Source organism: Dermacentor variabilis, chromosome 2 (genome assembly GCF_050947875.1).
Source record: "Dermacentor variabilis isolate Ectoservices chromosome 2, ASM5094787v1, whole genome shotgun sequence".
Classification (NCBI taxonomy): domain Eukaryota; kingdom Metazoa; phylum Arthropoda; class Arachnida; order Ixodida; family Ixodidae; genus Dermacentor; species Dermacentor variabilis.
Window position 1 is genome coordinate 84,134,535 of NC_134569.1, and position 25,139 is coordinate 84,159,673.

Here is a 25,139-nt window from a genome sequence, read left to right on the forward strand (position 1 = left end):
CTTTTCCGCACAAACGATCTTGCTGCAGATAAGCCAGCTTCAACGGACGTTTCTTAGCGAGCTACGTGCCTAACCGGCAATAAAATCAATATAACTGAGAGACGTTTTCAAACTCATTGGGAAAACATTCGGTGATAGGAATGTGCAGTAAAATAGTGGGGGATAAACACACACTTTATATGCTTTAGTCATGTAACTGCCTAAAGCAGCTAACTATACATTTTCGCTCACTTTATTCGAATGCAAGCGAAGGAAAAGATTAAATTTGGGCTAGTTGGTATATATTCGTCGCTTCCTGTTTGATGCCCAAGACACCACGATGCACGCGAATCAACACAACTGCATTTCATGGATGCAATTTACATTTATTCTTCTATAAGGATGAAGTTTTCACGGTCTGATACTTCTATTTGCCCCGTAACACATATCGCAGTTATAACATGCAATGTTGCTGATGCGTTAGATCCGCAAACTCTGACGCAAATGTGCAGATAAACTTTGACTACTCATCCAATTGGTGCGACAATGACGAAGACGGGGGCATGACAGCAGTCTGCAGACTGACACCTAACACCGTGAAGAGCTTCCTTTGTTAGTGAAATACCGAGAAATGAGTTCTGCACTGAAAGCCACAACTTACTTGGCTGAAATTTTATGTATTTTAGCATTACTTATGACTACGCCAATTATTCCAAAGCCTTTTAATTTTGCTAATCTGTGAAGTTTACAATCTCTCTCTGTCTCTCTATACACAAAATCTTGCTTCAGTATCTCTTAGCGTGACCGCAGGAGCGATTTAACGTGTGCAGTGAGTGCAACTGTTATCGTCTTATCATTAATCTCGACTCCCTAGGCCATTATACTGGTTTGTAAGAAAGGGTTTTCTGACTATCATTTCATATCTCAGCTGCAAACTGATTGCAAAAAAGAAAAAAGCTGCATTCCGCATAAAAAGAACTCTCCTAGTAGTACACAAGTAGAAGCAGCTCATAAAGCCCTTACAGTTCTTGTTTTCTTGATAAATTTAGTACAAAAGCAATTACTTTCCCCGCACTCCGACATCTGACCCTGTACATTCAAGTGTTAGCACTAGGAACAAGGAGCACTGGTTACAAATAGAAATTTTGGCGACCCTTTTACGTTTACAGTTACTGTTGGTAGCTGACATAATTCACATACTTCCTAGCAAGTATTTGCTGAAGAAGGGACTCGTCTGATGCGTCACACAAGCAGTGCATGATGTAATCGGCAATCTGCTTCACAAAGAACTGCAGCATATATTTGTCTGGTTGTTTGCTAGTGACAAATTATTCAGAGTTGAATTAGCCACCCGAAAAATAATCTTGTTCACTAGTGACAAATTATGCAGAGTTGAATTAGTCACCTGAAAAATAATCCATCAACTCTAACAGCACTTTTAAATGAGAGAAAAGGAGCTCTCAGAACTGCTCTAAATGTGCCCCGACGAGAGCTTGGGGGGGGGAGGGGGTCTTGACAGTCGCTTCCCATTCTCGCACTTGAAATTCTATAAGGTAGATCAAAGCTGGCCAATAAGGTTCATCTCACAACCAGTTTGTTATGCAGCAATAGTTTTCTTTATTTAAGGTGGGACAAGCAGGTATGTATGTGAAAAGCATTTTTGAACAAAAAAAAATTATCACCTCCAAACTATGCCAGAGATTTCAACATATATAAGCCGAGGCCAGATCAAGATACTGATAATGTCTGATGATCACCAATTAAAACACCATAACAATGATCTGCTACCGGAATACCGGAATAAGTGTGTAACTAACTGTACCTGCAACCATTGAATTCATGCCATGTACATAATGTGATAGATGTAAACATAATAATATTGGCCTTCAAGTGTAAACTATTTATTTTACCAAACAAAACACCAAGAGCTATGCTCATTGTAAATCAATGGACCACAACTGTTGAGAGCCACTCGCTGTCACTGGTAAACATAGTTGTGCAGTGTTACGTGTTCTACAGGTCATGAAGTCAGCAAGTGCTCTCCTTGAAACAATTAACATGCCTTTGGTTAGGAAAGTCAGGTTTTACAAGCCACTGCTCAAATCCAAAAAAACTGTTGCTACGATGGATAAGTCTCAGTGGCATAAATATAACCTCATACAACATTACATAGGGGTTAGTTTAACCAACATGCACAAAATGCACTCTGATGCTTCATCTGCAGCAATCAGATGGTCAAGTGCAAAATGGGGCAGTAGGCTCTCCTACTGATGTACTGCCGGGACCCAAAGTCTAGATGACTGCATCAGCAAAAAATTTAAAATTTCATTTACTATAGCCATGCAACATGAAATTATCTCAATGCCTTACATTGGTAAACAGGTGCACATAGGCTGTACCAGTTGATTTCGACCTGCACGCCTAGGCTGTGAATAACGAAGTTTTTCGTGGTATCTGTGGTCTCTAGACTTTTGCTCGTGACTGTACATCAATACTACTGAGACTAGCAATGTCAAACGGTAAAAACAGCACTATTGCTGTACATCACAGCTGCACTGCATTAAGTACATGGAGAGGTTTCCACGCAATCATGAACCACATGCCCAGCTGTCACTCTGGAAGTGCAATTTATGCTGTTGACGCAAAAAAAAAAGAAAAACCCGATTGTTTCCTTATGTCAGAAGACGATTGCCATCTGTTTTAATCCTTACCAAGCCCATTCCTTCTGACCCATGTAGACTGGCTGGGAGGCGATAACATGAATGTAGTATAGCGCCGATAAAGCATGCCCTTTCTAGCTCAAGGTTAAGCTGTCCATCGGAAGTTACAGGATTCTTCTAACAAAAAAATGAAACAAAAGGGACTTATAATAAAACCGAAAGACGATTTTCTTTAAAGAGCGTTCGCCATGCACTAGTTTACATTTCTGAATGTTTGCCCTTCATAATTTTTTGTCAACCTGTATGCGTCGAGGCACACATACTGAATGGGAGCACACAGTATGTCAGAGAGTGCATTGGGTGCTATCCCCTGCAGTTGCAAAGACAAGAAGACATGAAAAGCCACAGATACGAAGGTATGGCCCCATCGACAAAGGTGCCGCTTAGTCTCTTTAAAATGCAGTTTTAATCGTTTCCAGTGTCTTGATTCCATGTCACCCACCCACCTGATATAGCACAAGGCTACAAGGAAGCTGATATGAGTAGCCATGTACTAATTCTGGGCAGATGCCAAATTTCCTATCGTGCATCTTCCTCCACCTTGCTAATTACTGCAGAAATCCTCTGACTTGGCTATAGATGGTGTTTACTACTCATATAAAAATGTAAGCACCAGCATGTATTCATTGTCACAACAGATGAGTAACATTATAACAAAACTTATAAAGATAAATAAAAACAGGTGCAACAGTAAAAACAACGAATTAGGGTGAGGTATCAGAGCGGTTAAAGAGTCTTTCACAGAGACTGGTCCATTGAAAATGAAAGGCTGCTAGGAGGTCTTGGCTGTCAAACGATGTATGGTCGCATGGTCTTCAAACTTGCTAAGGTTGTGCAGGTTGTCCCACCACTCAAATAGGAAGTTCTCCACCACGAGCTTGAACCACGGTGTTATCACCTGGCCTTGCACTTCAAGTGAGGCTGCAAAAGTGAAAGTTAAAATTTTGTTGGTCACTGTGTATAAAGTTATGATGCAAAGTGCACGAGAGTGCTGCGCTTAAACCTTCCAATGACAACACTAATGCATTGTATTTCTTCAGGCATCATCATAATGCAATGTGCCAGAGTATGCAGACAGCACATCAACCCTCATGTGACAGCATCCAAGCCAAAACAAGCTATTGTCTATATTTAGTGAGTGAGTCTCACCATTGAACATAAGAGGGCAAATACCAGTTATCATGCTCTTGCCTTCTCCCTGCTTTGATGCGATGTGCTAACATGAATTCGCTGAAGGCAGCTTTACCCACTTAAGCTACCCCTGGTAGACAGACACATAAAGGTGATGCATTTTCCTAGTGCATCATCGTTGTATACATTTATCTAAGGTGCTAAAATAATTGATACGATACACTATAGTCACATTCATGTAAATATTACTATTGATTATTCAACATATCAAAGATTGACCCTTCCATTAATTTCGCACGAGATTGCCAAATTAAAACTTCGATAACTCCATAACTGCTGAAGGCGGCAAAAAAACTTGCATGTGTGCAAGGAAATTGACAACCCAAACAGCAACAGCCCTGTTTATTCTGTGCTCCTGAGCTATTACGAAACTGCCAGATGGAAATGGAGTTACTCTTGATGAGAGTTACTGTATGTGCTTGCAAAAGGGGCAGAGTTGGGCACTAAATGAACAAGCGTTCACCTGGCCCTGTAAACACAAAGCCACATATTGTGTTTGCAGGATTCCCACTGAACACAATATTAGCCTTCTAAATGTGTGCTTGATCTAGGTCCCTTCAGCATGCTTGATCACTTAAGAGGAAGCTTTAGCTCAGGCCCAACTCTAATGCTGCCTATTCAAATAAATGTGAAATGAAGAAATGCCTTTTTGAGATAACCACAGAGCCGATTTTAATTAAATTTGTTGCATATAAGAGAACACATTTAATACTAGTGAATGCTAGAAGCAGAATATTGATTTAGGGCCTGTATTTCTTAAAGGGAATTTTCAAAAATTGGTAAGCTTGAAAAAAATAAAAGCAAGAAGTTTACCAATTCATAGTGCCACACCAAGAATAGATATGGCAGTCCTGTAAACACCATCCATTAGAGCATCCAAAGCGGAAAAATTTGATGTATCAATTCACATCTTACATAAATTTTTTACATTGTTAACAAGGGTTTTGCAAAAGTCTTAAGCAAGTATTATTGGTATATACAAGAGCCATGTATATCACATCAGTTTTGTCCACTTCAGATGTACTATTAGATACAATTTGCAAAATTGTTATATCTTCTTTCATTGCTTAGTTACAGAGTTATTAACTTGATAGTTTCGTTTTCTGAAAACTTGTGATTATCATCAATATTTATTAAGATATTCACAACCTAAACAGAAAATTGGCTATAAACAGTCACTAGATCTTAACTTGCCGATGAAAGAATGTCTCCTTTCCCGCGTATTTAGATAGGAGCCCCCAAGCTAAAGCTTCCTCTTAAGCATACTAGATGTAAAGGACAGTAGTAGTGTAATTCCTTCACAGCGCACAGTAGAACAGTCACGTATACCAATGTGTAGCCCATAACGCAGTATTCATCCTCACACAAAGTGTGAAGCCACCATATGTTGAAACATATGTCAGTCAGCAAAAGCATGGTTGTATGTATCTGCATGAAAAAGACAACTGGTAGCCATGCCAGAAGAGGGAGGAAAATGACGACTCTGGGAAGATATTCTCGCAGTTTTTGAGCTTACCTTTACAACCTAAATAATTGTTCCCTGCACTCATAACAGTATAAACAACAAAAAAAGATCAAAAAGTGAAGACACACTCGTCCATAACATCTTGCACTGAGCAATAGAAAATGAAAACCTACAAACCTACGCAAGGGGTTATTTAAGGCCATCCTGGCCCCCGTGCTAACCAGAACCGCTCGAGACTTGGATGAGAGTCACATCCATGTACCAATGAAATGAATACAATCTTTTCTACTTTTTTTCATTCTCACAATGCCCGGCTTCATCGTCGTTTCCCGATTCCTGCAGTGAAGACCCACCTCACCCGGGCGAGATCGTATCAGCGCCGCGATCAAAGTGGATTGGGCCACATCAAGGTCACGCTGTTGGAAACTGCTTGCACTACTTCCCAGAAGGGTCATTCGCACTTCTCTGTGCGGTGGTATATGTGTTCAGACTGCTAAAACAATTTTTGTAACTGGATATGACATGTACGGTGATGCTCTGGGAATAGATGCCTTTCTTTCTCTTCATTTCATTTTTTTTTTTTAATGCCACTCGGTGATTGCGCGTGCATTGCTGCTGCAGTGTCGGCTTTGATTCCACTATGTTATTGTATGGTTTCCTTTGGAGAACAGATATCTTTCTTGTTCTTCAAGCAGCAAGTATCTCTCGTGTGTATTTTTGTGTATATAGTTTTCCACTAGTAGGCCTTGCGAAACGCAGGCGCAAAAAAATATGTGAACTTCCTGCTTGCCGTTTCAAACATATAAAACATATCTGCCCCATCCGACACCCTGTACTCAGGTTTACGAGAATTATTCCTATAGAAAAAAAAAAACTGCAGTGCAACATTCCATTTATGTTTCAGTCTTCCTCCTTTAAGAGAATGCTCAGTAATTATTGTGGTTGGACCTCAGGTATGGTATGGTATGGTATGAAGAACTTTATTTAGGTCCTGAGGGATCAGTCTGGGACTGATGCGGGCCGCTCCCACGTCGGTACAGAGAGGCCGAGCCCCTCTGCCAGCACACGGGCCCTCTGGACAGCCCTGAGTTGGTCCGCCAGCACTTCACTGTGCAGCATTCGCTGCCACCACTGTTCACCTCGAGAACCATCACCGGCCAACGCCAAGCAGCGCCACAGCATGTGTTGTAAATCAGGTGCCGAAAACAGTTTTAGGTATCCATTATATATGCTAACCTTGGGCCATAAACCGTGTGATATTTTCTGTCCATTCCATGCTTAACAACAACAGCAAAAAAAAGGTGGTGCAGTAGATTAATTAGTGGCTACATAGTGGATACGGCATTGCCCTGCTAAACACGAGCACATGGGTTCAAACCAGGCTGCGGAATTCAATGAGAACGAAATGGAAAGACATTTGTGTACTTCTGTTTAGGTGCACGCTCAAGAACCTCAGGTGATGAGAATTGAACCGGGTGCTTCATAATCATATTGCCAAACGTAAAACGCCAGAAATTTTTTAATTAGGAAATACAAGAAAAAAAGGAGGTAGCTGCGTCCTTCGTGTTTTTTTTTTTTTTCAAGGGTGTAAACAAAAGAAAGTATTCTCGAGTCTGAATTTTCTAATGTTAGAAAACTGAATCAAGAGGAAATCTTTTTTTTTTTTGCAAGTAGAGTTTTAAAGTAGCAAACAAAGCTGGCAACACCACTTTCTTCATGCCTATTACTAGCAATAATGCCACAAGCCTACTCCTTAGAAGGCAGCAAGAGACATACAAAATATGTGTGCTTACATATGAAGTGTAATATATCCTTTCTGGATATGTAAAGCGATTCCTTCACTTCATTGGGATTGGGTTTGATGGCTACATCTTTATGCACAAATAGGATGTAGTCGACTTCATTTTCGCCCCATGTAGAATCAGAGGGAGCCTTGTAGAGGATGCGTGTAAGGTACCGGATCTCATCCACAGGCACCTAGGCAGAGACAGAGCATGTGTTCATCAATTGTCAGTAACAGTGAGCAAGATGCAAAACATAACTGTCATCAACACCACTAAGTAAAGCGCAGGTCAAAGGCCTCTCCTAGAGTTTGTCAACTGCCCTTACCCTGCCTGTGCTATACCCACAATATTCCTACAAAATTCTGAACTTCATTATCATTACCACCAGCCTAGTTTATTTTTATTGCAAGATGAAGGCCTCTACCAGTGATCTCCAAGTACTGTTGTCTTGCCCCAGATGACACCATTTTATGCCTGAAAATTTCCTAATTTCATCCAACCAGCTAGTTCCCGGCCATCCTTGAATGTGTTTCTTTTCCTTTAAAACTCTTCCTACAACTCTATCAGATCATTGGTTATGAGCCCTGCAAATTACGTGGCCTACTCAACTCCATTATGTCCCCTTAAAAATAATGGCTACCCCCATTCGCTCTCTAATCCACATTGCTGTCTTACAGTCTCTTAATGTTGCTCCAGTCATTTTTCATTCCACACCTTGTTGCACAGTACTTTGCTGCATGCAAAAGCCCTCAAATGTACTCTTCCCTTGTCACCCATACTGTCATCATCATCATCATCATCATCATCATCATCATCATATCATCATCATCATCATTTATTGACCCTTAAAGGCCCCTGTTGGGGTATTACATAAGGGGGGAGCACACATAAGAAAAAGAAAGGTACAAACAGTCATGACTGAAGTAAGAAACAATAACAATAACATTCATAAGGGGTAAAGAAGGTGTAATCAAATGAATGTCTAACACAAAAAGTAATAACCAATGCACTAAAAAATGTGTGATGTAGTAAAAGTAAGTGAAATCCATTAGGCATCAATACTCAGAAAGTTCGTTAGTATGTTTAGAAACTTGGTAGGGTTACGTTCGAATACTACGCGGTCCGGTAAACTATTCCATTTTGCAATAACTACCGGCAAGAAAGAGCTGTTGAAGGATTTAGTAGAGCCGTGAAGACACTGAATGCTGAGGTTGTTTGAGAGACGGCGTGAAGTACGGTTGGGTGGCAAAAGAAGTGTGTCGCGTAAATGCGTGAAATTGTAATAGAGCTTTTGAAAGAGGCATAAGCGTGAGATTTTTCGATGATGTGCTAATGACTGGATGTGGAGGGATGATTTGATGTTTCTAACACTTAGCCGATAGTGGTACTGGGATGTAATAAACCGGGCTGCGCGATTTTGGACGGCTTCCAGTAGCTCAACAAAGTACGCTTGATGGGGCCATATTGCCGACGCGAATTCCAGTTTAGTACGGATAAATGTTTCATAATAGGTTACCGTAATAGGTTACTGGTTATCTCTATTGCTCATCACATGACCTGCTCAGCTCTTCACCTTTTTTAGACTGAACTTAACTATCAGCTACTCTTGGTTTATCTCCAATCAATGCATGAAAAATAAATGCATGAAGAAATGCACTACTAGTATGGTACAGCAGGGCTATTAGAAACTGTTGCGAGGAACACAAGAAAGAGATGGTTACTGATGCTATGCAATGACAACACAGTCATATGGCCTTGGAAACAGTCCATGTGCAACAAGTATACGAAGGCAAGGCAGCAACATGTGTCACATTTTAACTTCTGCCACCCAAAGTGCAAGATCAAGAGAAGACGACGCAGTGCGCTACTTTCTAAATGCTAATCAGTTCTTTGATAAAGTATCCCTTAGCCATGAGGAAGGAACTCAAGAATCTTGATAGCTCTACACTTATTATGCTCTGAGCTCTAAAAAAGTTGGATTAAATGCAAATAGCACCAAGTGCATGATGTTCGGAGTCCAGTTGAGAAACTGCCAGTAATGTTGTATTCTCTGACATCTATTTGGTTCATGAAAAGTGCCACAAAAATCAGTTCACAGTGATAATGCTACTTAAAGCACCTAACATGACGCATATGTGAATTACTTCTTGCCATTTTCTAAATGTTGCGCGACCTCTTTAAGTTGATTACACTTTTACATAACAATTGGCTCAGTGATTAAGCTCAGTTCAGCACATGCACACTGCTATCAATGCATACATGCTGTTTTTTTTTTTTTCTGGAACAAAGTGCAATGCAAGGGAGTGCCTCTTTGTACTACCTTGCCTGTGTGAATCATCTTTTGTGCTTGTTGCAGTTCAGTACATAAATCACTCAGCTCAGCCAACTCACTCAGCTTTCAGTTGCATTGCAAATGTGGCACAACTTCAGCATTTACACTTTACCTACTGTGCCTTTCTACTCTTATAATACTTCTCAGCTCTAAAAACACAACTTTTGGCTGACATTAATTTCTGTTACTAATTTTCATTTGCGAAAGCAGATATCTGGCACAAAAAGTACTATCAGCTACATTTTTCACTTTCCTAAAGTTGTCAGAGTACACAGCAGCAAAGCATGACAATGCGTGACATACAAACAAAAGAAGGCATCCATCACCTCATTTGGATCGATTCCAAGCTCAATGAAAAGCCTACGCTGCGCTGCTCTCTTGACACCTAGAGCATCTGCTTCCTCTAACTCATCTGGTATGTGGAGGGGATGGCTGCAACAGGTGTTGGTGAAGCGACCTACACAGCAAATCATCCAATCACCGAGCAGCCCATACAGTACTGTAACAATTGTGAAGAAATTACCAATTAATAAAAAGAATCTCAAGCACTAGCAGGCAAACATTGCATATTTTTGTGAGATAGGGATGATAATGTGCATAATCATGCACACACACAAGCATAGCGTTGTACACCCCTTTGCAGGGAGGCTACATCATCTTGGGCTTCCTGGACAAAAGCATCTTTTCCACAACTGCACTCATCTCGTGTGTGTTACATGGTGGCAGTGGCAGACATGACCAGCAGTAGCGAGGCAAGCGTACATAACAGGTCGTCTCAGGTGGCTTCCAGCTTCAACGAACTTTCGCTATGCCGGGCACGGAACAAGTGCCTCCCCGTCCTCAAGGTGCCCCGGTCACCATGCTACTGCCGTACCCAAGGGCTCTGGACACCACAGCGGATGTTTGGCAGAGCTGGAGAACATGGAGGCAAGAATTTAGACTGTATGTCAAGGCTACCTACTTCAGTCAACAGCCAAGAGAAGTACCAGCTGCAACTTTTCTCATGGTTACTGGAAAGGATACGTGCACGACTTACAACACCTTCGTCTTCGACGAAGGGGAAGAAAAATCACACATAGCAACCCTTAAAGGGACACTAAAGGCAAATATTAAGTCAAGCTAAAGTGACAGATTAGTGCTCAATAATCTCTAAGGCGTCAATATTATTGTGAACAGAGCCGTAGTAAGCGATACATTCAGGCACATGCAGGACATGATTAGAGACTCCCCCACAACATTCAAATAGTTGCCTGATGATGAAGGCACTCTTCATTTAAATTTTGTCACTAGTACTCAACTACTCGTTATAAAAACATCATTGTATTCTATTATAAGAATGAGAAGAAGAAAATGTAACTGAATTGTCCAGTTGCACTTCATTTTTAGAAAAAAGAACTAATTGACTGTGCTCTTGACAACGACATGTGCAGTCAAAAGGTTTCGTTTTCGCTTGATTCTGTGCCGTCAGCGCTATCACGTTTCAGTAGTTTCGTTATCACATAGTGCTGCGCTGATTTGGCTGGCTCACGAAACCCGCACAAGCTGTAAATAGCAGAGAATTCCAATTCCATGTGATGTTGCAGGATGCTCAAATGGTCCACGCCACTTAACCAAAAGCAGCTGCAGCGGCAAATCCACCACTCTGTCTTAGCTCAGTTTCTCTGTGCCACGTGTTTGTGTTTTGTGTGATAAACCCTGCCATCGTCTGTCGGACGCCATTTTATTCGCTGATGGCAGCAAAGGCCGGTGATGGTGTATGCAACTTCACCACTCCCTGGTTAGGTGGCAGGATCCTTGCATTGTGATAAAGGTATTCGGACCCTTCAGATGCAACCTTCTCGTAAGCTAAGTCTTTTCTTGGCCTGAAACAAGTCCAAGACCACTTTCAAAGCTTTTCGGGAGGCACTGGCAAAAGCTCCAGTTCTGGCACACTATCAGAAAGACCAGCCTATTACGCTATCGGTAGATGCCAGTCAAAACGAAATCGGTGCTGTGATCACTCAGAACGGTCACCCACTAGCATACTCATCACACTCTCTTTTGAAAACAGAACAGAGATACACGCAGACAGAAAAAGAAATGCTAATGATTGTACATGGTTGTGAAAATTTCTGCGAATAACTGTTCGGGCAGTCAGAGGTCACAGTGGAATCTGATCACAAACCACTAGAGATGATTTTTAAAAAACATTCTGTCAGTGCCCATTTCGACTTCGGTGCATGAGCTTCAACCTGCAAAGATAGTGCCTAAACTGCCTAACCCTGGTGTGAAATACACACGTGGGAAAGGCCTTTTTATTGCATCCCAGTCTTCGAGTTCAGCAATTTTCAGTGAATATGGAGAACACTTTCAGGTCAATGCCATGATCTTCCAGTTTGAGACAAGTGCCTGAATTAAGTTTTGCAAGAAACTGAAAAAGACTCGACCATGCAGCAACTTCGCCAATATGCAAGCTCAAGTTGGCCCGACAGTAAGTGTGACGTCATTCCGGAATTATGCAGCTACTGGGACTGCCGAGATGAACTACGCACGTAACATGGCATGGTTCTACACGGCAACCACCTTGCTATCCCTCCCAAGATGCACCGTGACAGTCTTTCTTGTTTGCATGCTGCACATGACGTAGGAGCAGAAAAGATGAAGGCATGCGCACATTTGCTCTTTTCTGGCCAGGCAGGAATGGTGGCATAGAAGAAACTGCACGACACTGTCAATTATGCGATTGGCATAAACAAAGAAATGCCCGATTGCCATTACAGTGCCATGAAATGCCAAGTTTATCGTGGAAAGTCATTGGCACAGATCTTTGCTATTATAACAGTAATGAGTACTTGGTTGTCGTTTATTTTTACTACTTTTTCTTTGAAATCAGGGCTTCACAGTCTTCATCGGCGAGCAAGGTGATCTCTGCCTTGACGGATATTTTTGCTATGCAGTTTCCCAAACCGACTCTGCACCGACAATGGGTCACCGTTCAGCAGCCTACAGCTTCAAGACTTCATCCGTAAGATTGGGTCAAACCATGTCTGATCAAGTCCATACCATCTCCGCTCGAACGGCATGGCCAAGAGAGCAGATCAGGAGGCAAAAAAAAAAACTATTAAAGAAGTGTCTATTCAGCTCGGTGGACTTTTGTGCCGGCTTGAATGAATGAATGTTTGATGTTTTGTGGCGCAAGGGCCAAGTATGGCCAAAGAGCGCCATGTCCGTGTTAATGGGCTTGCAGTGAAATCATGAGTTCGATGAAGTTGGTGTGACGTGGCTGTAGAGGGGCCTTAAAAACGGTCGCGCTAAAGTGCGCAAAATCTGTATAATAAGATTATGGCGATGACTTATGACGTGTACTATGAACATTAAGATGCATTTAAATAGAATGATACGATGCGTAAAAATATCTAAGGTTATAAGATATGCTCGAGCACTACTGCCTCCTTAGAGCCCTTGAAAAAACAAGGGCCTGGAGGCATGTGCTAGGCAAAACTGTTATCGCAGCGGCATCCTCTGGAGCGAGGATGCTCTACGAATTTCTTGGGCATATAACGTGTAGTACGACATCATTTAAGAAGCTCAGGACTGTCTTGGTGTCAAAAGGCGGTTCCTTACCAAGAAACATAACCGGGTGTAGAGGGATGTGATGTTTGTAAGCAAGCGGAAAATGTTTCTTTCTCTCCGTTTCGGCTTCCCGACACTCCAGGAGCACGTGTAGGACAGTAAGCATCTCACCGCATCTACCACAGATTGGAGGTTCACTTCCAGTAAGCAGATAATTATGGGTGCCAAATGTGTGTCCTATTCTGAGGCGACAGAATAGGACATCTGTTCGCCGAGATTTTGTTGGGGAGGGCCAAAAACCTAACTGCGGCTTTATAACGTGCAGTTTATTATTTATCTCTGCGTCCCACATGCGTTGCCAGTGGTTTCGCAGTTTCTTTCGTATGTAAGGTTTCAGATCTGTGAGAGGCACCAATTCAGTATTATTAACAGCAGGGAGTGCAATTGACGTAGCCATCTGGTCTGCCAAGACGTTACCTTCGATTCCCCTGTGGCCGGGTACCCAGCATATGATGATTTGCTGGTTAGATAGATAAGCTTTGCACATGTCGGAATAGACCTCAGTAAGTACTGGATTTTTATGTTTGTAGGGTGACATTAAGGCCTTCACCACACTTAGGGAGTCTGTATATATTACGGTTTTTTGGAGTTTTGCTTTCTTTATATGCTTTACAGCCGACCATATAGCGTAGGCCTCTGCCGTAAAGATACTTGTTTCTGGATGTAGTACATCGCATTCCGAAAAAGAAGGACCGACGGCTGCATAGGATACTCCGGCATGTGACTTGGAAGCGTCTGTGTAGAACTCTGTGCACGAGTGTTTGTACTGAAGTTCTAGGAAATGCATTCGAATTTCTACATCTGGAGCATGCTTTGAAACTTTTAGAAAGGATACGTCACATTCTGTGACCTGCCAGTCCCAAGGAGGTAATAGCTTGGGTGGGCGCATTAAGCGGTGCTCCAGGAGTGGGACATGCATTTCATCGCTAAGCTCCTTCACACGCAGCGAGAAAGGCTGTCTTATAGATGGACGGTTGCGGAAAAGTGTAGCATACGTCATATCGGTAATGGTATTAAGACATGGGTGTTCAGGAATGGAATGCACTTTAAGGAAATAAGTAAAGCTGACGTATGATCTCTGTAAGTGGAGCGGCCACTCATTCGATTCGGCATATAGGCTTTCGATCGGGCTTGTTCTGAAAGCACCAGTGGCTAGGCGGATACCTAGATGATGGACAGGATCCAGCATCCTTAGCGCGCTCGAGGCGGCAGAGTTATACACCACGGCCCCATAATCCAATCGTGACCGTATTAGGCTCTTGTAGAGATTCATTAGACACTTTCTGTCACTACCCCACGCAGTCTTGGATAGAAGTTTTATTATGTTCATTGTTTTTAGACATTTTTCTTTGAGATATTTGATGTGTGGAATGAAAGTGAGTCTATCGTCAAGTATAATACCTAGGAATTTGTGCTCTTTGTTGATAGGAATTTGTTGTCCACACAGTTCTAAGCAAGGATCCGGGACCAGGCCTCTCTTTCGTTTAAAAAGTACACAAGAACTTTTGTGAGGATTGATTTTAAATCCGTTTTTCTCTGCCCATTTTGATACTTTGTTTAAACCATGCTGTACCTGTCTCTCGCACACTGCGAGGTTACAGGATTTAAAAGCTATTTGAATGTCGTCCACATAGATAGAGTAAAAAATGGCCGGAGGTAATGAAGCACGGAGCGTGTTCATCTTCACTATAAAGAGCGTGCAGCTAAGGACGCCTCCCTGGGGTACACCAGTTTCTTGTGTAAAAGGACGTGACAGTACATTGCCGACTTTTACACGGAATGTGCGATTGGACAAATAGCTTTCTATGAGGTTTAGGATATTACCATGAATGCCCATTTCTGACAGGTCTCTTAAGATTCCGTATCGCCACGTTGTGTCGTATGCCTTCTCCATATCGAGGAATACGGATAGGAAAAACTGTTTGTGTACAAATGCGTCACGGATGTTTGCTTCTATACGTACAAGGTGATCAGTTGTGGAGCGCCCTTCCCTGAAGCCACACTGATAAGGATCAAGTATTTTGTTCTGTTCAAGGAAATGGATGAGGCGCCGATTTATCATTTTTTCAAATACCTTACACATGCAACTTGTGAGGGCTATCGGGCGGTAGCTTGCCACTGAGGAAGGATCTTTGCCTTGTTTTAAAACAGGGACCACAATGGCTTCTTTCCATGCAGTCGGAAGGTACCCTGCGTCCCAGATAGTGTTGAAAAGTGTAAGTAATGTAACTTGCGTGTCATTGTGTAAGTTTCTCAGCATTTCATACATGATTCTGTCAGATCCCGGTGCAGAGCTCTTGCATGCGCTCAAGGCAGCTCTGAACTCTGCAATACTAAAAGGACGGTTGTATGGTTGATTTTGACGACGTTTTCTGTTGAAAGGCTTACGTTCTTCTATTTGTTTGTATTTGAGGAAGGATTGTGAATAATTTGATGAACTTGACACATTCTCAAAATACTCCCCAAGTGAGTCTGCCTGGTCTTGTAGTGTATCGCCCTGTGTGTTTACCAGGGGGAGTGAATGTGTTTGCCGCCCTTTAATCCTATTAACTCTGTTCCAGGCTTTGGCCTCATCCCTAAACGAGTTAATACTCGATAAAAACTTGTGCCAGCTTTCTCTTCTGGCCTGTCGGCGGGTTCGCCTGCCTTGGGACTTTATTTTTTTAAAGTTTATAAGATTCTCTGCAGTAGGAGAAGCGCGTAGCAACGCCCACGCCTTGTTCTGATTCTTACGGGCGATCCTACATTCGCTGTTCCACCACGGTACACGTCGTTTGCATGCCAGACCCCTCACTTCGGATATGCATTTTGATGCGGCATCTATTATGAATGATGTTAGATACTTTACAGCAGCATCAATTTCTAGAGAAGACATGTCGGCCCATGAGATGTTAGTGAGAGTTCGAAATTTCTCCCAGTCGGCTGTGTCTATCTTCCACCTAGGAGCTTGCGGAGGATATTCGTTTTCTTTAGATGTTCTTATCAGTATGGGAAAATGGTCGCTCCCGTAAGGATTCTTCGTAACTTCACATTCAAGTTCGAGCAGTATAGACGGGGAAACTATACTAAGATCTATTGAAGAAAATGTTCTGTTTGCTAGAGAGTAATATGTGGGTTCCTTTTTATTCAGCAAGCACGCACCGGAAGAAAAGAGGAACTGTTCAACAAGACGACCTCGCGCGTCTGTACGAGAGTCGCCCCACAGGGAGCTGTGCGCATTGAAATCGCCAAGAACAACATAAGGTTCTGGCAATTCGTCTATAAATGACTGAAATTCATGCTTGTTTAATTTGAAGTGTGGGGGTACATAAAGCGAGCAAATGGTGACGAGTTTATTTAAAAGAACAGCTCGAACCGCCACTGCTTCAAGGGGCGTTCGTAGCTGTAAACGTTGACAGGCTACGCTTTTTTGAATTATAATTGCAACACCGCCCGATGATGCGACAGCATCATCGCGATCTTTCCGAAAAGTAACATATTGTCGAAGAAAGTTTGTGTATTTTGATTTTAAGTGTGTTTCCTGTAAACACAGCACTTTTGGATTGTGTGTATGGATGAGTTCTTGCACATCATCAAGATTCCTAAGAAGACCTCTGACATTCCATTGAATGATTTGTGTATCCATATTTAAAGAAATATAGGTGCTGTGTTTACGGAAACGGAAGGGATGCCTTACATTACAGAGCCCTTTCGAGGCCCTGTAATAGGTGTTTTGTTCTTTCTGAAGCGTTCGAGCGAGTCTCGACGCTCCTTAGGCGTTTGGTGCGCCTTGGGGACAGGTGTAGTGTCCATTGCCTCCTGTGAGACGCCGGACAGGCGCTCTTGCGAGCGAGAGGTTTTCAGAGGGAGTCCCGCCTTGGAGAACAAGACCCCTGTGCCCACCAGCCCGGAGGTCGATGGGGCTCCCTGAGGGATTTGGCTGCACTGGCCGTTGCCAGCGCTGGAGGGGGCCTCGGAAGTTGGGGCAGCCTCGGCTGCGCCCACCTTCGGGGTCGATGGCTCCGTCTGCTCGGTTGGCGGAGCAGCGCTAGCTGCAACCACCGTGGGGGCAGATGGCGTAACTGCCGACTCACTGACTGTGGGTCGGACAGCCGCCGGAGGCCGTTGTGACGCTGCCCCCTGACGCGCCACATCGGCAAAGGTTTTCCTGGGCAGGTACGATACCCGCCTGCGTGCCTCCTTGAAACTTATATTTTCCTTTACTTTTATTGTTACAATTTCCTTTTCTTTTTTCCACGATGGGCACGACCGCGAGTACGCGGCGTGCTCCCCATCACAGTTTACACAGTGGAGAGTGTTCGCACAAGCTTCAGTGGCGTGTTCAAGGGCACTGCATTTGGCGCATGTTTGGCGGCCTCGGCAGCTCTGCGAGCTGTGGCCAAAACGCTGGCATTTGAAGCATCTTAGGGGATTTGGCACATATGGTCTGACACGGAGCTTTATGTACCCGGCCTCTACAGACTCGGGCAGAATACTTGAACCGAATGTGAGTATCAGGTGCTTTGTTTGAATTTCTTTTCCATCCCTTCTTATCTTAATTCTTCTCACATTGACAACATTTTGATCACTGAAGCCCTCCAGGAGCTCAGCCTCTGTCAGCTGGAGCAAATCGTCATCCGAGACAACGCCGCGGGTGGTGTTCAGAGTGCGGTGTGGAGTCACTGTTAATGGAACATCTCCAAATGATACTAGACTGGGCAACTTATCGTACTGTTTCTGATCATGGAGCTCTAACAGGAGATCACCACTTGCCAGCCTTGATACCTTGTAGCCTGGACCAAGGACATCAGTTAAGGACTTGGAAACTAGAAAAGGGGAAATGTTTCGTACTTGTTTGTCGGATTTTTCTGAGTGGATCACATGGTATTGTGGGAAGTTTGGTCTTTGTCGTCCAAGGAACTGAAAAACTTCATCGGTGCGCCCTCTTTTGTGAGGGCGATCAGGAAGCGGAGGGAAGGAGCTAGCCATAAAGGAATTGAATTTTCGGCAACAACGCCAGCCACCCACCATGGAGCCCTACAAGGAGACGTTACAGGGACTGTAAAAACAGGTCCTGCAAACGCCAGCTTTACGTTATCGCTATAACCAAATATGAGATAACCTAGGTTGGTTATTCACACAAGGTTAACCCTTGCTGCCTGGAAAAATTGGAAGTAAGCGGAAGCTAGGAGAAGACAGGAAAGATGAAAAGTAAGAGAAAGACGAAGATTAGGGGAAGAGAGAGACAGGAAAAGGCAACTACCGATTTCCCCCGGGTGGGTCAGTCCGGGGGTGCCGTCTACGTGAAGCCGAGGCCAAAGGGGTGTGTTGCCGCCGCCGAGGGGCCGTAAAGGTCCAAACACCCGGCATTGGCTCAACCCCCAGGATCCCCTTTTCCCCGGACACGGCTAAGCCGTGCACGGCTACACGCGGGAGGGTCCAACCCTCGTGTGCTCGGGTACGTGGTGTCGCAACGCACCAAACGCCTGCTTGCGCAGACGCCCCTGCGGGGTTGTGCCGGCTTACTGGATTGGCAGAACTCTCCGCGTGACCAGTGCTTGAAGTCTCCTTCGCAGTGGCTCAAGGGGCAGCTGACCAGTAAGCTTTTACAAGTTCTGGCCACCCACCTACAGCCTCGGACAGTACACCCAAAGGATGTTCAACAGTGGTTTCTAGACATCCGCTGTAAGCAACGTACCTTCTACAACAGAGGTTCCATGCCTCTACCGGAGCTACAGTTTAGTGCCGGGTCACGATGTACAATGTGCCCTCAAGAATGTGGCCACCCGCTACAGTCATCCAGGGAGGTGACAGCCCATGCTCGTACATGCTCGAAAGCAATGATGGATGTCAATTCCAGCGCACACGAGAACACATCAGACCATCGCACACGCCCATCGTGCAAGATGTGATAGCACCTGGCTCTTCAGCTGCTGTGACAGTTCCACTAATACAATCGAATAAACAACCAGAGCGAAGAAGCCAAGGGGAGCATCATCCACCAAAACATAGCCTGAGCCACAATTTTATTTGACTTTGCAAACAGGCTCAACAAAAAAGAAAGAAAAGCAGAAAGAAAAAGAAATGTGATGTAAAGATGACATTGTTCACAGTCATGCACACATACAAGCATAGCTTTGTACGTCCCTGGAATAAAGCGTCTTTTCCACACCTGTACCAGTCTTGTGAGTGATGCAATGTCAAGTGTACATCAACAATTATCTCAAGGTAGCACTTTCTGATCCTTCAAGTGTACTATAGCAGTCATATTCTAAAAAACAAGAAATGAATGAGAAGTCTAAACAACTTCTTAAAGTGAAGCTATCTTTGCAGAGCAGGACATTTTGACGCTGCAGGGATTGGACTGTGAAGAAGAAGAGGGGAATAAGGAGAGGAGGAGGGTGTGTGTAAAATATAGAGCCAATTGGTTGGTTGTATCAGTGAGGACGTTACAAATTATGGCATCACTGAAGTAATGAATCACGGTGACATGATGGCATTGTGACATTTATGGAATGCAGGGTGGCATCATGCTTTTAACAATGGAGTTACTTACCTGGAAATGTTATCTTTGCATCAGACCGCTGCTGTAACAGTAGCTCATTTTTTGTATTGAATAAGAAGACACTGAAGGCTCTGTGCAAGAACCCTAGAGAGAAAGCAAGGAAGAAAGTGCAACCAGCTATCAGTACAAACCAGTAAACCGCCAAGATAGTGACTTCTTCACAGGATTGCATCAAATGTCACAATGATGTCACAGACAAGCTGAAACTCATACTTATATTTACTGATGATTTGCATGTTGGCCTTAACAGAGATGTGGCAATTGACTGCATTTTCCTAGGCTTTGCGAAAGCATTCGATAAGGTTGATAGGTTGATCATCAGCTGCTTCTAATAAAACTATACCGCTTACGTATTGACCTGCTATTGCTCCGGTGGATAGAAGAATTTCTTTCTAACCGCACACAGTTTGTTTCCACTAACGATACCGATTCTCCTAAGGTACCTGTGTGTTCAGGCATTCCCCAGGGTTCTGTTCTAGGCCCACTACGTACTTTTTTTCGTTTACTTAAATGATTTACATAATAATATAAATTCATCCATTTATCTTCTTGCTGATGATTGTGTTATATACCGGAAAGCTACTAATGATGCCGACATCGAATCCCTTCGAGCAGACCTTAATCATATTGCGCATTGGTGTGAGCTTTGGAAAATGGAACTTAACATTTATAAATGTAAAATAATGAGAGTTTCCCGTAACCCCGCACCTTTTCCTAACTGCTCATATTCTTTGAACGCAATCCCACTTGAATTTGTTCAAACTTATAAGTATCTTGGTGTACACATTGTTAACTCTTTGTCATGGGCTGACCATAATTGATTATGTAACATCCAAATCCAATCGTATGCTCAGTTACATAAAACATAATTTTTCCCTAGCACCATCATCACTAAAGAAACATCTATATATCACTTACGTCCGTCCTGTGCTGGAATACACTTCATCCGTAGGGACCCCGACCAGGTAGCACTCATCAACAAACTCGAAGCAGTTCAAAATCACTCAGCAGGTTTCACACTCTTGAACTATCATCGAACATCCAGTGTAACTACCATAAAAAATTCCCTTAATCTCCCTACCCTTATCATGTGCAGATAATTATCTTGCCTCCCACCCCACCCAAATCGCCGGACATTTGCAATAAATTTTTCACTCTGCCTTTTTCAGAAGATCTATTATCACAACCCATACTTAAATCGTGCTGGATACAGCCTGCTCCTTTCACATCTTCGCGCCTTGATCACCACTGAAAAGTTCCTATTTGTCAAGGAAACACGGTAACACATTCCTATTCATTTCTACCCAAAACTAGCCATGAATGGAACCACCTGCCAGCGTCAACTGTCAGTATTACTAACACAGAAAGATTCAGCGAGGAACTTAACAGGTCCTTTTGATGACTTTTTCTTTTTGTCTTGAATCTTTCTTTCTTCTTTGGAGCGTGTATGCGTGCGTAGCGCAATGACCTGCAAGTCACTACGTCATTCCATGTACATTCTGTAAACATGCCATTATCATGCCATTTCATTCATTTCTTCTTTGCTGCTTTTTCTTATCTTCTTTTATGTAATAATAATAATAATATTTGGAGTTTTACGTGCCAAAACCACTTTCTGATTATGAGGCACGCCGTAGTGGAGGACTCCGGAAATTTTGACCACCTGGGGTTCTTTAACGTGCACCTAAATCTAAGCACACGGGTGTTTTCGCATTTCGCCCCCATCGAAATGCGGCCGCCGTGGCCGGGATTCGATCCCGCGACCTCGTGCTCAGTAGCCCAACACCATAGCCACTGAGCAACCACGGCGGGTATTCTTTTATGTAAAGTGCTCATCAAATTTGTAAGTGTTCTTTCTATGCCCCTCCTCTCTACAATGCTGTAAAACCTTGAGGTTACAATAAATAAGTGCAGCTGTGACATAACTGATATGTGCACTAGCAGCATTGTTATACCATGTTTGAAATACACACCATCATGAATCTGCTGTAATCCATACTTTTAGCAGTAATCACAAAGCTGCTGCTGTGCGATATAAAGTGGACATGCTGGTACCAGGTTACAGTATGCTCTGAAAATATGCTGGCGATACTTTTTATGTCATTATTGCTTTGAGTCCTTTTTTCAGTGTGGACTTCACGGGCCTGCAATTATATTGCCTTGTATAGCCTAATGCATTCGGAATTCATGGTTCAGCCAGTTAAAGCAGTATCATCCCTTTATAGGCCAACTGCAACAAACTTTCTGACCGCATATAAAGACCACATGTAGAGTAGCCACAGTGCAAAAATTCTACGTTAGGAATATTCGTGGTTGTGTGATGAAAACTTTGCAAAAATAATGTTTTTGACAAGGAAACTGAAAAAAACTTATCATTGCGTGCCTGAAATTAAGTAAAAGCTAAAACGTTAACTAGTGCTGCTCTTTGGGGCAGCCTTTGAGATTTAAATAAATAAATAAATTCTGAGGTTTTACGTGTCAAGATTACTATACGATTATGAGGCACACTGTAGCAAGAGACTCCAGAATAATTTTGACCACTTGGGGTTCTTTAAGGTGCACCTAAATCTAAGCACACACGCGTTTTTGCATTTCGTCCCCATCGAAATGTGACCGCCATAGTTGGGTCTGAACCCATGGCTTCAAGCTCGGCAGCACAACGCCATAGCCACTGGGCTACTGCAGCATGCTGTAAATTACAGACGTATGGTCTGGGATTCGTGTTCTCTCAACTGAATACCAGGTGCATGCACCACCTGCTTAGGTAATATATAAAGGCTGTCAATAAGAAAACTAGACAATTACCAGCCCTGCAGCTTCACCAAGGTTGCTACAGCAGTATGTATATAATAATAATAATAATAATAATAATAATAATAATAATAATAATAATAATAATAATAATAATAATAATAATTTATAACTAATTCAGCCAAAGCAAAATTTTGTTATAGTTGATGCTTGTGAGCTATTGTAGCATACAAATGAGAGAGAACTTTTAGAGAAAGAAAAGGCAGTTCCAAAAATACCACTGTGCCATAATCTGTTCCAGATTATTTTATTATCATATGCTGGGAATGTAAGGCTACTCCTGCTTTTAAAGCATGAAAGTTTCATCTTAGATACAGCTTCTCTATCTTTACACAATGTTTAAAGGGAATGGTACAAAGTGCAAAAGGCACGCACCCTTGTTGATATTCTCCATCAGGTGGCAGTCTTTCTTGCTGCATGATCCAAGTGCGCGATCTTGCTCGTCGACTAGAATGCACTGCTCTTCCAACAGTTGAACTTGCGTTGGGTCAAAGTGGTCCAAATTGACTGCCTTGCTGGCAGGCTTGGTCGTGGCTGCACGGGCTAGGCTTGTTGCAGCCATGCCCTTGTTCAAGATGCCCGCCTGAGGCAGCAGCGTCTGCCTGCAAGAGTCGCAATGCAACTGGATCAGATCAACAGAACGGAGTGCAAGCAGACATCAGTAAATGAGATGTTAATTTGGAAACAGCAGCAGGTGCACCTTTCTATGAGTTCTTTTCTATTTTTGTGACAACCCTGCAGCAGCTGTTCCTATTACTTTGTCATGAAAGGATTGCACAGTTGACACAAGTGCATGACATTCTCTCTCGTCCCAGAAAACAAACAAACAAAGGTAATAAGGCACACTATATTTATGTGTTTATCAATTTACAGATACAGTACACACTTCTATGTCCCCTGCGTAACTGATGGCATATTCAGGTGGTTGTTTGCGAGCGCTCCGGCCCTGCTACAAAGCGGATGAAAAACAACTTTAAAGCTAGATTAGGAGAATAACCGAATATGGAAGCGATGAACTCACTTTCTTAATTATCAGTGATCGAGGCCCGCTTATTCTAGCAGTAACGTTAAATTACTCTTTAACGAGATATTTGTAACGCTGTTAGCGTGGTCTTATACTACCGCCCGCATACATACGCCATACCACTAACACGCGAGCTAATTTAAAAAAACATGACTAGATATGTTATATTTTTGCCTTTTCTGTTTTTACAGTGAAACAAGGTATGGAAAGAACGAAAATGAAAGCGTCGAAAATATGGCCACGTCTTCACAGAGACACCTTCATGTACAAGGCCACATTAAGCATACTTACGCGCGCTCCACTGAACACTGACGCCCCACTGACGCGCACCACTGAACACAATCTGCGAATCAGCGGCTACGGCTTCAACGCAACTACGTACGGCATTTGCGCGCGCCAATGCGCGCGATCGTCGCACGTGCCTACAGTAGCGAACGCAGCTGGAAACCGCAAGCCGCTGCCTACGAAAGTGCCCGCCAGATGAGGTCGCAAGCTTTCCTCCTGAAACGTTTTCCTCTTTCCGCGGGTATCTTCACGCGGCAGTCGAAGTCAAACAGGCTATGTTTGACATAGGAAGACAGTGCCTTCCTCAGCGTCAAGGAATTTCCTCGTCAGACAATTATGAATGGAATACGAAATAATACGCAACAGAGTGATCGAGAGAACCCGTGTGGCATTGCATGCGTGAAGCATCCATCCTCTTCCGCCGAGAGCAGGAGAGCAAATATTTTATTCACCTTTTGATTGCAGAAAACCGTGCTTCGCGGGCTAGAACATGACTTTGGACATTTACAACGCTTCACAACTTGTAGTTACAACAAAAAGGAAAACGAACGGATATGCGGAGAGCCACTCAGCTACTGCTACAGCAATGCAGAGCGTCTGCTAAAGCAGTATGGGGGCCCACGGTACGCATCTAGTTTCCGAAGCCACCCGAAGGCCAGGCACACCGGAATGATAAAAGCCAGCTGCTCCTAGTTTTCTCGTTTCTGTTAAGCTGCCACTTATCAGCTGCAGGCATTAAACCACAATGTTGACCGCTTAATAAAACACCACAGGAAGTTTGTTTTAGTTTTCGAACAGTCATCCACCTTACCTTATGATATTGCGGATCATGTTGACGTTCTCAGCTGCAGTAATTACTTCCAAGATCAGAAAATACGTTGATAGTTTACGCCGCTGACATTTCAATCATGCAAATATACTATGCAACTACGTTGCCACTCATGAAAACCGCAGCTGGAATGCCGTGTCCACGAAGCGGAGCAAGAAAAGCATGGAGGAAGAAAAGGAAGATATTCTGCTGGATGTATCACACTAGTAGTATACAGGGCCTCAGATGGCCTCAGGGCTTCGAGACTCTCATGACGGTTGATCCCATTCCACCATCTGACTCCGCAACAAAAAATAAACTCTGCATATGTATATATATATATATATATATATATATATAAAAGACAGGTAAGCACGTTAATTGAAGCCTGTCTACAATGAATGATGCGTAAAGCACAGCTTGCGTAAAACCAGCACCGCTACGTTACATGATTTCTTCAATACGACCAAAACAAGCAGTAGACTGAAGTAATATGTACGTTAGCGCCATTTTTTTTGTGTGGCAGTACCAGCATTTAGCGACAGTGGTTGTAATTAGTATAAATACTTCTAATTATTTGTTTT

General features: G+C 43.1%; 1 protein-coding gene across 3 annotated transcripts; it reads right to left on the minus strand.

Annotated features, from left to right (window-relative positions):
• Nucleotides 1-1,864: 1,864 nt before the first annotated feature.
• Nucleotides 1,865-24,748, minus strand: Idi (Isopentenyl-diphosphate delta isomerase). 3 transcript variants are annotated; one of them, XM_075681132.1, is made up of 6 exons: nt 24,559-24,748; nt 22,814-23,040; nt 19,619-19,711; nt 9,798-9,928; nt 7,149-7,332; nt 1,865-3,620 (listed from the first exon to the last, which is right to left on the minus strand). In XM_075681132.1, the coding sequence occupies exons 1-6, from the start codon at nt 24,576-24,578 to the stop codon at nt 3,472-3,474; spliced, it is 804 nt and encodes a 267-aa protein (XP_075537247.1). In that variant the 5' UTR covers nt 24,579-24,748; the 3' UTR covers nt 1,865-3,471. The 3 variants fall into 3 exon arrangements, with proteins under 3 accessions (XP_075537247.1, XP_075537248.1, XP_075537249.1); XM_075681133.1 differs by lacking the exon at nt 24,559-24,748 and adding an exon at nt 23,754-23,895; XM_075681134.1 differs by lacking the exon at nt 24,559-24,748 and adding an exon at nt 23,460-23,606.
• Between the last annotated feature and the right edge of the window lie 391 nt (nt 24,749-25,139).